This window comes from Rana temporaria, chromosome 1 (genome assembly GCF_905171775.1).
Source record: "Rana temporaria chromosome 1, aRanTem1.1, whole genome shotgun sequence".
Taxonomy (NCBI): domain Eukaryota; kingdom Metazoa; phylum Chordata; class Amphibia; order Anura; family Ranidae; genus Rana; species Rana temporaria.
In genome coordinates, this window is record NC_053489.1 from 656912442 (window position 1) to 656927404 (window position 14963).

A 14963-nucleotide genomic window follows, 5' to 3' on the forward strand; every position below is an offset into this window, starting at 1 on the left:
AGCATGGGGGGCCCCCGGTATTCACCACCCCACCCAGCTGCAGAGGGAGCTGAAAAACCTCAGGTGTGCTCTGATGTGCTGACTGTGATGTGTATTCACCTCATGGAAGATTCACAGCACTAAAACTGTAACAGCACTAAAACTGACCAGAGGCTGTGCAGAGTCATCTCAGGGAAGAATCACATCGTTACCAAGGAGATTTCCAAGATGGCCACCATCTGAGGTAAAAATTACCTCATAGAACACAGCAGCACTGACTGCTTTGTTACCTCAGAAAAGAATCACAGCGTTACCAAGGAGATTTCCAAGACGGTCGCTGTCTGAGGTAAAAATTACCTCATAGAACACAGCAGCACTGACTGCTTTGTCTGTTACCTCAGAAAAGAATCACAGCGTTACCAAGGAGATTTCCAAGACGGCCGCTGTCTGAGGTAAAAATTACCTCATAGAACACAGCAGCACACAGCAGCACCCCCCAGAGTAACAACACAGTCCCCCTAACAACACACGGGCCCCGGTGGTAACAAAGAAAACCCAGGAGGCCCCCCTTCACAGCCACTACCCAGTCAGGGGAAGGAGGGAGAGGAAGGGGAGAGAGGAAAGCAGGGCGGACCCTCAGTCGACCTCCCCAGGGAAACCACCAGCCAGACCACTTACCTGAGTAAGGGGCCACTACTTACCTGTCCTGCGACTACCCGGCTGGAGGTATCCCAGACAGAACCAACGTCCGTAAACGGCATGGCTGTCGGCCAGACACACTGTGACAAAGCCATAGAGACCGGTCATATGTGTGCCCTAGAACCAAAGTTCCCCGGCCGCCCCTGGAGCAATGGGGCCTGTCGTGGACGTCCCAAAGCTGAGCTGAGGGCCGGCACACGCTCGAAGGCCGAACATGGGGGGACTACAAGAGTCGAGGACCCAGCCTGTCACCCAGTCGGCTGTTGATAGAAGAATCGCAGGATTCAAAAATGCAGGAACAAAATAATAAAAAAAGCGAGAAAAATCGCCAGAAAAAAAAAAAACTCCAGAGATAGCCTTGACCTCCTGTCGTTAGGCAGAAAACAAACTGAGGCTGCTAAAGCAGGGTGTGGGTTATGCCTGGGGGAGCCACGCCCCCTGGGAGGAGCAGCATGAAGGAAAGTTTTTAACACCTTAAGTGCTGTAGAATTCTGCCTAAATCTCCTGGTAGGAAGAAGCATAACCCTAAGGTCAATGAAGGCTGTGTCCGTCTATGAACGAAAGAGAAATACCTTTTACCGTAGTGTATACAGCTCCCTGGTGTACCGGTATTCACCTGCACTTCTTTCGTCATCCGGGAGGAGAGAGTGAGAGAGAAGAGATCCCGCTGACGTCAGCTCGCTCCGCTCGCTGGGGAGGAACGGGCTGAAGACGTCAGGCGGGAGGAGAGAAGGCGAGAGAAGAGCCGAGGTCACCTGTAATCGGCTCGCTCTGTGCTGGTAAGAAGGGACGGGCTGAAGATGTCAGGGGGGAGGAGAGGAGGAACGAGAAGAGCCGGCCCGCTGCTTACAGGAAAGAGGGACGGGATGCAGACGAAGTGAGAAGAGGATGGATCAGCAGTGGCTTTAAACATAACGGTACCATATTTTTTAACACAGTAATAAACGGAAACACTGCAGCAATGTCTATGAAAAAATAGATTTTTGATGAACTTTGACTAGGGCTAACTTTCGGGGTTGGGCTTATATTGCAGCCCGCCCCGATAATCACGCTAGGGCTTACTTTCGCGTCAGGGCTTATATTGCAGCCCGCCCCGATAATTACGCTAGGGCTAACTTTCGGGGTAGGGCTTATATTGCAGCCCGCCCCGATAATCACACTAGGGCTTACTTTCGGGGTAGGGCTTATATTGCAGCCCGCCCGATAATCACGCTAGGGCTTACTTTCGCGCCAGGGCTTATATTGCAGCCCGCCCCGATAATCACGCTAGGGCTTACTTTCGCGGTAGGGCTTATATTGCAGCCCGCCCTGATAATCACGCTAGGGCTTATATTGCAGCCCGCCCCGATAATCACGCTAGGGCTTACTTTCGCGGTAGGGTTTATATTGCAGCCCGCCCCGATAATCACGCTAGGGCTTACTTTCGCGGTAGGGCTTATATTGCAGCCCGCCCCGATAATCACGCTAGGGCTTACTTTCGGGGTAGGGCTTATTTTGCAGCCCGCCCCGATAATCACGCTAGGGCTTACTTTCGGGGAAACACAGTATTTACTAGAATCTTTATCCTCACTTACATGAATACTCCGGATTTCCTGAACAGTTAGGGACCGTCTTGTTCTTAAAGGCTTCTTCTCGGGTTTCTGTGATATAAAGAACAGTTTTGTTTACAAATCAAATGGAAGTCTGAATTTACGAGACAGCGGAGTGCAGCTTTATTTCAAATTGTAAGATGTCTGGAACAAGAGATCCTAAAAAAAAAAAAGCTTTAGAAATTCATCTAACCGCTCAATGAACCTGTACATTTCTATCTACCCTTCCTAGGTCTTTTCTGAATCTTGGAATAATTTCTTGTAACGTTATACTTGGCGTGTTGTACTGGAGGCTGGAACCATGGTGTCCTATTGGACCCTCAGGGGAGTTTACTTAAAGGGGTTGTAAAGTCAGAAAGCTTATGTTAATGCATTTTATGCATTAGGATAAAAAAATCTTCTGTGTGCAGCAGCCCCCCCCTAATACTTACCTGTGCCCAGGGGCGGCCCATCCATTAAGGGCACATGGGCGCCGCCCCCTCTGTCACGCCACCCTTCTATATGAGCAATGGATAAGATCATGCATAGCATGAATCTATTCATGGCAACTGCTTCCTCCCCCTATTCAGGCGTCCGGACCCTTTTCGGTGCCGGGCGCCTGAATTACAGCGGCGGGGGTGTTTTTTTGAAGCACCTGATTAGAGCCATATGGTCTAATAGGCGTCAAAAAAAGGTGGACCCGGAGCGCAGAGCATTGCGTTTGGAGTCCACCCAGATGTGTTAGAAAAGCAAATAAATATTTGCTTTTTTAACACTGAACCGCCTCTCCGCCAATCAGGAAGAGCGGGTCCAATACCCTTCACCTGATTGGCTGAAGGCACATCAACGCCTAGCAGAAGGGAAGAAGAGATGCACGGGAGGACAGAGAAGCATGGAGAACACAGGATAGGAGCCGTCGACTGACCCGCTGCCCATCCCACAGCTCGCCGCCGTCACCTGCTGCCTTACCAGCGAGCGGGTGGGCAGGGGGGTCACAGTGAGGCTGCACATGATGGGGGCACAGTGGCTGCATTTGATGGGGGCACAGTAAGGCTGCAATTGATGGGGGCAGTAAGGCTGCAATTGATGGGCAAAGTAAGGCTGCAATTGATGGGCAAAGTAAGGCTGCAATTGATGGGCAAAGTAAGGCTGCAATTGATGTTTTTTTTTCAGTATTCTCCCAAATTTTTCAGTTTATTTGCACCCCCTCCCAAAAATTTTGAGCACTAGCCACCACTGCCTGAGTCCCTCAAAACTTGGGTCTGCCCAGGACTCTCTCTCCTTATCAGCTGAGACAGCAAAGACAGTGATCCAATAAGATGAGAGAGGGGGCGGGGTCTAGCCATGGCTTCATGTCTCAATGGGGACACAGAGCTGCGGCTCAGCTTGGGAGCACCCATAGCGAGCTGCTTGCTGTGGGGGAACTGGGCAGGAGGGAGGGGTCAAGAGAGTTGAAGAGGGACCCAAGAAAAGGAGGATCTGGGCTGCTCTGTGCAAAACCAACTGCACAGAGGAGGTAAGTGGCATTGCATTCCCTGTGCCTAGGAACTCCTTATTCTGTAGCCTCATAGCCATATATATGCAATGTGAAATCATCGAATGTTCTGCTGCATCTGACTGCTAGTCTCACCAAACCTAGAATGAAATTTAGTGGTGATGTCACTACTCTGCTTCTCACTGGTCTCTTAGCTGGAGAGAAAGCTGTACCTGAGGATCTGCAGTGCAAAGATTATAATTAACCTGGCTGCACTTTAAAAAATAAATAAATAAGGAAGTTGTTTACAGAGCTCAATAGCTAAATCCTAAATTTTACACACACAGATGAGTCAATAGAGCATATAAAAGCTAAATGTTTGAGATCACACCCAGTCCTGTGTGCTCACCTGCTTGGCGCATTCTCGCAGCCAGTCCTTCACCTCCTCCTCTTTCAGGGAGCAGCCCGTGAAGACAAGGACGCAGTGGTGGTGTATGCTGTTCTCTCGCACATCGTGTCTTGGGTCTGGGGGAGGGGCTGGTCCTTCCTCCGTTGGGAGAAGTCTTAGCGAGTTGCTCAGTGTGTGATGACAAACTTCCACCATCTGCTCAGAATCTGAAAACACAATAAAAAGTTCTTTGTTAAGTGATGTGGCCCCCAAAACACAAGCAGGATTAAAAACCTGTGCGTTGCAGCCCATTACTTATATTGGTTTTAAAATACAGGGAATTTTAAAACAGCTCTAACGCTCTTCTGGCGGTAGATCACTTAACCACTTAACGCCCGCCACACACCTATTTACGTCCACAGAATGGCACGTACAGGCAGATGGGCGTATATATACGTCCCTGACTTCTAGCGGGTCAGGGGTCCGATCGGGACCCCCTCCGCTGCGTGCGGATTCCCGCGGGGAGCGATCCGGGACGACGGCACGGCTATTCGTTTATAGCCGGTCCGTTGCGATTGCTCCCCGGAGCTGAAGAACGGGGAGAGCCGTATGTAAACACGGCTTACCCGTGCTTCACTGTGGCGGCTGCATCCATCGAGTGATCCCTTTTATAGGGAGACTCGATCGATGATGTCAGTCCTACAGCCACACCCCCTACAGTTGTAAACACACACTAGGTGAACCTTAACTCCTACAGCGCCCCCTGTGGTTAACTCCCAAACTGCAACTGTCATTTTCACAATAAACAATGCAATTTAAATGCATTTTTTGCTGTGAAAATGACAATGGTCCCAAAAATGTGTCAAAATTGTCCGAAGTGTCCGCCATAATGTCGCAGTCACTAAAAAAAATCGCTGATCACCGCCATTAGTAGTAAAAAAAAAAATGTATAAAAATGCAAAAAAACTATCCCCTATTTTGTAAACGCTATAAATTTTGCGCAAACCAATCGATAAACGCTTATTGCGATTTTTTTTACCAAAAATAGGTAAACGAATATGTATCGGCCTAAACTGAGGAAAAAAAAACTTTTTTTTATATATGTTTTTGGGGGATATTTATTATAGCAAAAAGTAAAAAATATTGCATTTTTTTCAAAATTGTCGCTCTATTTTTGTTTATAGTGCAAAAAATAAAAAACCGCAGAGGTGATCAAATACCACCAAAAGAAAGCTCTATTTGTGGGGAAAAAAGGACGCCAATTTTGTTTGGGAGCCACGTCGCAGGACCGCGCAATTGTCTGTTAAAGCGACGCAGTGCCGAATCGCAAAACCTGGCCTGGGCATTTAGCAACAAAATGGTCCGGGGCTTAAGTGGTTAAAGAGGAACTGCAGTCTTCTCACAGAATTTGTGATAAAAACATCTTTGCCCTTGTGAAGCTTCCCTCCAACCACTTTGCATATTATTTTATATATACTGCGATCCTGTACTTTACAAAGATGCTGCAAAAATCTCCCTCCACTGAGTCTGGCTCCATTTTAACTGTGGGCAGCTGAAGCTGCTGCCTGTTCACTTCCTGGATTTACACACACACACACACACAGAGGCCCACCTCCAGCTCTGCAGCTCTCATTGGCCCTATTATAACCCCCCCCCCTCCCTGCTGGCAAACTCTCACAAGAGTGAGAGAGAGAGCTGTTCATGATGTCATCAGCCTAGGCTAATGACCAGACAAGAAACAGGAAGTGGGCTGTATAAGGTATTTACAGGCAAATGACAGTTTTTAAAAAATATATTTTTTTTATATATAGAATTGTATTATGTTCAACGTTTTTATGAATATCATGAATTTAAAAGAATATGAATTTATGGTCGGCCATTGACAGCTTTTGCGCAAGAAAAGTTCAAGAAAAAAAGGATTTTTGTACTCACCGTAAAATCCATTTCTCTGAGTTCATAGACGGACACAGCCTTCATTGACCTTAGGGTTATGCTTCTTCCTACCAGGAGATTTAGGCAGAATTCTACAGCACTTAAGGTGTTAAAAACTTTCCTTCATGCCGCTCCTCCCAGGGGGCGTGGCTCCCCCAGGCATAACCCACACCCTGCTCTAGCAGCCTCAGTTCGTAACAAGCAGTACAAACAAAGGAGGGGTGGGTGCTGTGTCCGTCTATGAACTCAGAGAAATGGATTTTACGGTGAGTACAAAAATCCTTTTTTCTCTTTCGTTCATAGACGGACACAGCCTTCATTGACCTTAGGGACGTCCCCAAGCAGTGTCAAAAAATTCAAGGGGTGGGAAAAATAACACAGCAAAAACAGGTTACACCCCAAACAAAAACCGGAGTCACTCAACGGAGGAACTCCAACCTTAAACTGCCGCCTGAAACACCTGCGGCCGAAGGAGGAATCAGAAGATGCACTCACATCCACCTTATAATACTTTGAAAAAGTGTGGACCGACGACCAGGTCGCAGCCTTACACACCTGTAACACAGAGGCTTGGTGTCGGAAAGCCCAAGAGGCCCCGATCGCCCTGGTCGAATGCGCCGTGACCCAAAAGGGGGGCGCCCGCCCCTTCAGGGCATAGGCCTGAAGCACAACCTGTCGGATCCACCTGGAAATGGTGGCCGACGAGACTGCCAGGCCCTTACTGGGACCGGACACAGACACGAACAGCGAGTCCGACTTCCGGAACGGAGCCGTCGCCGACAAGTAAACTCGAAGGGCCCGAACCACATCCAGAGAATGTAAAATGGCCTCCTTCAGGTTCTTCGGCTGAGGACATAAGGATGGAAGAACAATGTCCTCGTTAATGTAAATAGCCGAAACGACCTTCGGAAGAAAAGAAGGTCGCGGGCGCAGCACCGCCTTATCCTGATGGATAACCAAGTAGGGGGCCTTGCAGGACAAGGCCGCCAGTTCAGACACTCGTCTCATAGAGGTAATGGCTACCAGAAAAACCACCTTCCGCGACAGAGTCAGCAAAGGGATCTCCCGAATGTTCTCAAAGGGAGCATGCTGAAGCGCCGAGAGGACCAAATTCAAGTCCCATGAAGGCAGTGGAGGGCGCACCGGAGGGGCCACATGGCGGACCCCCTGCACAAACGTGCGAATCAAGGAGTGCGCCGCCAAGGGACGCTGAAAGTAAACAGCCAGAGCAGAAAGCTGACTCTTGCTCGTGCTCAAGGCAAGAGTCTAGTCCACTCCCCGCTGCAGGAACAGCAGGATCCGGGACACCACGTAAGTACGGGGGTGCCAGTTCATCTCCCCACACACAGAGATGTAGGCCTTCCATGTATGAGGAAAAAAACCTACGTGAGGTAGACCTCCGTGCACGCAGCACGGTAGAGACCACCGAGCCCAATAGGCCTCGGTCCTTAAGCCCCTGGCTCTCAACAGCCGCGCCGCTAAGGCCGGTGGCTGTGAAACAGGGTGGAAGATCGGACCCTGTATCAGAAGATCATTTTCCAGGGGAAGATGCTAGGGGGCATCTGCCACCAGACGCAGTAGGTCCGCGTACCAGAAGCGACGCGGCCAAACCCGGAGCAATCAGAACTGATAGAATCCCCACAGCTTCCACTCAGCGCAGCAGGCGAAGAAGAAGCTTCCGAGGAGGGAAGGTGTAAAGTAGGCGATAGTGACCCCAAGGAGCCACCAACGCGTCTGACGCGTCCGCCCACGGGTCCCTAAACCTGGCCACGAACCGTGGCACCTACCAATAGAGACGGGACGCTAGAAGGTCCACGCCCAGAGTGCCCCGCTTTCGGCACAGAACCCCGAAAGACCTGCGGGTGGAGAGACCACTCTCCTTGGCCCCGTGCAGTGCGACTTAGGTAGTCGGCTAGCCAATTCCGTATTCCCGGAATGTACCCGGCCGATAGAGCCGGAACGGACCCTTCGGCCCACTGAAGGATGTGCGCGACCCCCGTCGCTGCAACAGAACTCCGTGTGCCTCCCTGATGATCGACCTACGCCAAGGCCGTGGCATCATCGGACAGGATCCTGACCTGTCGGCCCTGAAGATCCATGGACCACCTGGCAAGGCAAAGCTTGATTGCTCGGAGCTCCAGAACGTTGATCAGTAGGCAGGATTCCACCTGAGTCCAGTGCCCCTGGGCTGACCGGGTGCCCCAAGCGCCCCTCCCTAACCGGAGAGGCTGGCATCCGTCGTGACCACTGTCCAGTGGCCAGCAGAAAAATGACTTTCCGGCCCGAAGCACCGGAAACGCCAGCCACCACACCAGGGGAGACATGATCAGATGACTCAATTGAATCTGGTAATCCAGAGATGACGGAAGCTAGTCCCATCGTGACAGCAGTTCCCTCCGTAGAACCCTGGCGTGGAATTGGGCATACGGAACCGCCTCGAAAGAGGCTACCAACTGACCCAGAACCTTCCTGCAGAATCGCAGAGATGACGGCTTCTGGGTCGGCAACTGCTGCACAGCAGATAGCAGAATCTGAATTTTTTCCATTAGGAGAAAAACACTCCCGCCCCGGCGGAATCCAGGACTAGTCCCAGGTATTGCAGTCCCCGAGACAAAATCAACCCTGATTTCAGGACAATCCAGAAACCAGCCGAACACTCGGAGAGCCTGACATGTGATAGACATGGCTCCACCAATGCAGAGCTCGAAGAAGCTCGTAGGAGAATGTCGTCCAGACATCCCATGATAACAAACCCCGCTGTCACAGCCGGGCCAGTATCGGGACGAGCACCTTGGCGAAAACCCGCCGAATGGGAAGGACACTATTGAAAATGGCCCCTCCCCGACCGCAAAGCACAGAATCTTCGGTGGTTTGAGGATATGCAGGTACACGTTCATGACATCCAAGGATGCCAGAAAATCCCCCTGATGGAGTGCCGCTATTACCAAGCGAATCGACACCACCAAAAGTTTGCACCTTGACAAAACAAACGAGGGACTTGAGGCCCAGGATTGACCGGGCCCCATCCTCCGTGGGGACACAAACAGAATGGAGTAAAAACCCCGAGACCGTTCCAACGAGGGAACTGGCACAATCACTCCCCTGACCAGAAGATCCTGGACAGCCCCTGACAGAGTCAACCTGCGAACCGGAGGAGGCCAGAAGCCGGAGGAAAAAACCTGTTTGGCAGACAAGAGAGAAACTCAATCTTGTACCCCAAGGAAAACACCTCGCAATGCGAAGCCAGTCTCCCCCCCGAGACACGGGCGGGAGCAGACCTTCAGGCGGAAACAGGTATGTCCACAGACTCGTTAGGCATGCGGTATCAGGTGCGCTGCTACCCCGCAGCGGGGATTCAAGCACCATGTAGACCTACCCCCACCGCACAGGGCGAGCGGAAAAACTCTCGGAGGTAGGCAAGGAGGGTCCTTGCACAGGGCGAGGTCCCTAGCCCTTCCCAGACTGTGGGAACAGCATGCGCTTACCACCCGTGGCATCCTCAATGATGCCATTCAGGGAAGTCCCAAAAGGACCGTTCACCCTTAACGGCCATCACCAAGGCCACCTTAGAGGTCCTTCTTCCAGCTCCTGCAGCAGGAGCTTCGCCCTTTTAGTCGGGGCCTGACCAGGGCCCTGGCCAGAGCCGGCCTCACCGCCGAACCCACCACCGTGAATAGGGAGCGGGCCACGGCCTCCACTCTCCTATCAGCGGGATCCTAAAATGCAGGAGCCCCTTCCACATCTGGACACAGGGGGGTCCACTGGCGGAGGAGAGACCTACTTTTTTTTTTTTTTTTAAAGCCCCCCTCAAGGGGGTAACGGGTTGCAAAGTTTTTTGACAAACTTTTTGCGGTGCATCCCATTCCTTGTATAACATATAGTCCAAATAAGGAACACAAGGAAACACTTCAGCGGTGCGTGGTAGTCTGCTGGTACTGACACGGAGGTGTCTCCGCCACATCCTCAATTTTTAGAGTCTCACGCACCGCAGAAAACAAGAGCTCCAACAAATTCTTGCCAGCAACTGACTGCAGCAGAGTCATCCTCACTATCCATAAGGGTTAAAACCTGCAGCCTCTGACATAACAGAACTAGAAAAAAACAGTGATTCTGTGTCATCCCCAGAAGCAGGCTCAGGGAGGGGGCGCTTTTTTACCCCCCATCCGGGCACTAGCTGCTTCAAACCTGGCAAGAAACCCAGGACAGCCAACATAACAGACGTGGCAGGGGAAGGGGCGTTAAGGGTTAACTCAGGCATAGCTTGAGAGGGAGACCTGGCTCAGGTTCCATAGTGTCAGCGCTGAGTCACCCACCCTGCAAGGAAGGACAAAAAAAAAACCCACTGGTCACCTCCTTGCTGCTATTGCAGAGCATGGGGGCCCCTGGTATTCACCACCCCACCCAGCTGCAGAGGGAGCTGAAAACCTGAGGTGTGCTCTGATGTGCTGGCTGTGATGAGTCACCTCAAGGAAGATTCACAGCGTTTCACAGCACTAAAACTGTTACAGCACTAAAACTGGTACAAGAGACCAGAGGCTGTGCTGAGTCTGTCTGAAGAATCACAGCGTTACCAAGGAGATTTCCAAGATGGCCACCATCTGAGGTAAAAATTACCTCATAGAACCCAGCAGCACTGGCTCTGCTTTGTCTGTCACCTCAGGGAAGAATCACAGCGTTACCAAGGAGATTTCCAAGATGGCCACCATCTGAGGTAAAAATTACCTCATAGCCACCGTCTGAGGTAAAAATTACCTCATAGAACACAGCAGCACTGGCTGTGCTTTGTCAGTCACCTCAGGGAAGAATCACAGCGTTACCAAGGAGATTTCCAAGATGGCCGTCGTCTGAGGTAAAAATCAACTCATAGAACACAGCAGCACACAGCAGCACCCCCCAGAGTAACAACACAGTCCCCCAACAACACACGGGCCCCGGTGGTAATAAAGAAAACCCAGGAGGCCCCCCTTCACAGCCACTACCCAGTCAGGGGAAGGAGGGAGAGGAAGGGGAGAGAGGAAAGCAGGGCGAACCCTCAGTCGACCTCCCAGGGGAAACATTCCAGCCAGACCACTTACCTGAGTAAGGGGCCACTACTTACCTGTCCTGCGACTACCTGGCTGGAGGTATCCCAGACAGAACCAACGTCCGCGAACGGCATGGCTGTCGGCCAGACACACTGTGACAAGGCCATAAAAGACCGGTCATATGTGTGCCCTAGAACCGAAGTTCCCCGGCCGCCGTGGAGCAACGGGGCCTGTCGTGGACGTCCCAAAGCTGAGCTGAGGGCCGGCACACGCTCGAAGGCCGAACATGGGGGGACTACAAGGGTCGAGGACCCAGCCTGTCACCCAGTCGGCTGTTGAAGAATCGCAGGATTCAAAAATGCAGGAACAAAATAATAAAAAGCGAGAAAAGTCGCAAGAAAAAACTCCAGAGTCCAGGAACTCCAGAGAGAGCCTGACCTCCTGTCGTTAGGCAGAAAACAAACTGAGGCTGCTAGAGCAGGGTGTGGGTTATGCCTGGGGGAGCCACGCCCCCTGGGAGGAGCGGCATGAAGGAAAGTTTTTAACACCTTAAGTGCTGTAGAATTCTGCCTAAATCTCCTGGTAGGAAGAAGCATAACCCTAAGGTCAATGAAGGCTGTGTCAGTCTATGAACGAAAGAGAAAATGTATCTCTTTAAATTCTATGTATGTCTTCACACTGGTCCCTTGTGATTCCATTGTGATGTTAGAAATCCTGCTTGCTGCATTTTTGGTCAGTTAACCACTTAAGGACCGGCTCACGTACATATATGTCGGCACTTTAAAGGAGATGTAAAGAAATTTTTTTTTTGCCTAAAATGAATGTCTGCAAGGTAGACAGACAGAATAGTGTAATGATTCTGTTAAAAAACGAGTAAATACCTATTAAATTCCTTCATCTATATCACCTCCGGCGTTCTAGTTTCTGTTCTCTCATTCACTTCCTGGTTTGTGGCGCTCGTTCATGTAAGAACTACATTTCCCAGTATGCATTGCGGCACGCCCAGTAATTCACACCTTCTTGAAGTCTCTAACACGTAGAGAGCGTCCTGCCGCACAGATGTAGTTCCCAGGAGGGGGCGAGCACGTCACTGAACACCGCAGTAAACCCTCCCATCACGGTGGTCAGTAAAATCAGACAAGCAGGAAGTGAACAGAACAGAGAAGAATTAGAGCAACTTCTGAGCAAAAACGAACAATGAGGAAGTGAAAAGAGGAATGTCTGCAGGTAAAGGATGCTTTATTATGAAAAAAAAAAATGTTTCCTTTACAACCCCTTTAAAGCGGATCTCCACTCTAAAGTGGAGTCCCGCTGATCGGAACCCTCCCCCCCTCCGGTTTCACATTTGACACCTTTCAGGGGGGAGGGGGGTGCAGATACCTGTCTACAGACAGGTATCTGCACCCACTTCCGGCCCTACGATACGGGCAAAGGACGGGTTTTTCCTCCGCTTCCCGTCGCCCCCGTTGTATGCTGGGAACACTCGGCTCCCAGCACACAGCGGGAGCCAATCGGCGGGCGCAGCGCGACTCGTGCATGCGCCGTAGGGAACCGGGCAGTGAAGCCGGAGCGCTTCACTTCCTGGTTCCCTCACCATGGATGGAGGGGGGAGCAGCAGGGTGACGAGCGATCGGCTCGTCATCTGCTGTGATCACCGCTGGACTCCAGGACAGGCAAGTGTCCTTATATTAAAAGTCAGCAGCTGCAGTATTTGTAGCTGCTTGCTTTTAATATAGTTTTTTAGTGGCACATCCGCTTTAAAGAAGAATATCTCGGTAACGGAAGCAGCTGCTGCCACAACCGAGATATCCATCTTTAACGTGGCCGGTCCTGTAAACGATGACGGTGGTCTCCACAGCAGATTCACCACGAGATCTTCGTTATCGGTGGCGGGCCCCCCTCCCCGCCGCTCTCCGCCGCTTACCGGAGCCGTCGGCAGCGGTGAATCGGGTCCTTCCCGCTGCTTGCCATGGATACGAATGAGGGTAAGATGGCCCCCATCCGTCTCCATAGCATAGCAGGGCGAAAGCAATGTCAAAACGTCACTTCCGCCCATGCTTTTAAAAGGCACATTTTTAATATTTTTAATTTTTTTATTGCATTTTAGTGTAAATATGAGATGGGAGGTCTATTTGATCCCCAGATCTCATATTTAAGAGGATCTTTTTTTTTTTTTTATAAAAACAATTTAAAAATCAATAAAATCAAGTAAAATAAAAGGATTTTTGTACTCACCGTAAAATCCATTTCTCTGAGTTCATAGACGGACACAGCATCCTTTGACCTTAGGGTTATGCTTCTTCCTACCAGGAGATTTAGGCAGAATTCTTACAGCACTTAAGGTGTTAAAAACTTTCCTTCATTGGCTCCTCCCAGGGGGCGTGGCTCCCCCAGGCATAACCCACACCCTGCTCCAGCAGCTTCAGTTCGTAACAAGCAGTACAAACCAAGGAGGGGTGGGTGCTGTGTCCGTCTATGAACTCAGAGAAATGGATTTTACGGTGAGTACAAAAATCCTTTTTTCTCTTTCGTTCATAGACGGACACAGCATCCTTTGACCTTAGGGACGTCCCCAAGCAGTGTCAAAAAAACGAGGGGTGGGAAAAAACCACACAGCAAACAACAGGTTGCACCCCAAACAAAACCGGAGTTACTCAACGGAGGAACTCCAACCTTAAACTGCCGCCTGTAACACCCTGCGGCCGAATGAGGCATCAGAAGATGCACTCACATCCACCTTATAAAACTTTGAAAAAGTGTGGACCGACGACCAGGTCGCAGCCTTACACACCTGTAACACAGAGGCTTGGTGTCGGAAAGCCCAGGAGGCTCCGATCGACCTGGTCGAATGCGCCGTGACCCGAAAGGGAGGCGCCCGCCCCTTCAGGGCGTAGGCCTGAAGCACAACCTGTCGGATCCACCTGGAAATGGTGGCCGACGAGACTGCCAGGCCCTTACTGGGACCGGACACAGACACGAACAGCGAGTCCGACTTCCGGAACGGAGCTGTCGCCGACAAGTAAACTCGAAGGGCCCGAACCACATCCAGAGAATGTAAAATGGCTTCCTTCGGGTTCTCCGGCTGAGGACATAAAGATGGAACAACAATGTCCTCGTTAATGTGAAAGGCCGAAACGACCTTCGGAAGAAAAGAAGGTCGCGGGCGCAGCACCGCCTTATCCTGATGGATGACCAAGTAGGGGGCCTTGCAAGACAGGGCCGCCAGTTCAGACACTCGTCTGATAGAGGTAATAGCAACCAGAAAGACCACCTTCTGTGACAGAGTCAGCAAAGGGATCTCCCGAATGTCCTCAAAGGGGGCACGCTGAAGCGCCGAGAGGACCAAGTTCAAGTCCCAAGAAGGTAGCGGAGGGCGCACCGGGGGGGCCACATGCCGGACCCCCTGCACAAACGTGCGAACCAAAGAGTGCGCTGCCAAGGGACGCTGAAAATAAACAGCCAGAGCAGAAATCTGACTCAAGGCAAGAGCCTGGTTCACTCCTCGCTGTAGGAACAGCAGGATCCGGGACACCACGTAAGTACGGGGGTGCCACTTCATCTCCTCACACATAGAGATGTATGCTTTCCATGTACGATGGTAAATTTTTCGAGAAGTGGACTTCCGTGCACGCATCATGGTAGAGATTACCGGGCCCGACAGGCCCCGGTCCTTCAGTACCTGGTTCTCAACAGCCACGCCGTTAAAGCCAGTGACCGTAAAGCAGGATGGAAGATCGGGCCCTGAGACAGGAGATCTTCCCTCAGAGGCAGGCGCCAGGGGGCGTCTGCCACCAGACGTACCAGGTCCGCGTACCAAGAGTGACGCGGCCAATCCGGGGCGATCAGGATCGTTGGAATCCCTTCGGCTTCCACCCTGCGCAGCAGGCGGGGTAGGAGCC

At 51.2% G+C, this 14963-nt stretch overlaps 1 protein-coding gene across 1 annotated transcript in view; it reads right to left on the reverse strand.

Annotated features, from left to right (window-relative positions):
• The window catches only part of DNAAF9 (dynein axonemal assembly factor 9), a 225723-nt gene that overhangs the window by 18071 nt on the left and 192689 nt on the right, over positions 1-14963 (reverse strand). The window contains exons 34-35 of the mRNA XM_040335514.1: positions 4130-4335; positions 2253-2318 (exon numbers count right to left, since the gene is read on the reverse strand). Coding sequence (XP_040191448.1) covers positions 2253-2318; positions 4130-4335 — 272 coding nt within the window. The remainder of the gene's footprint in view (positions 1-2252; positions 2319-4129; positions 4336-14963) is intronic.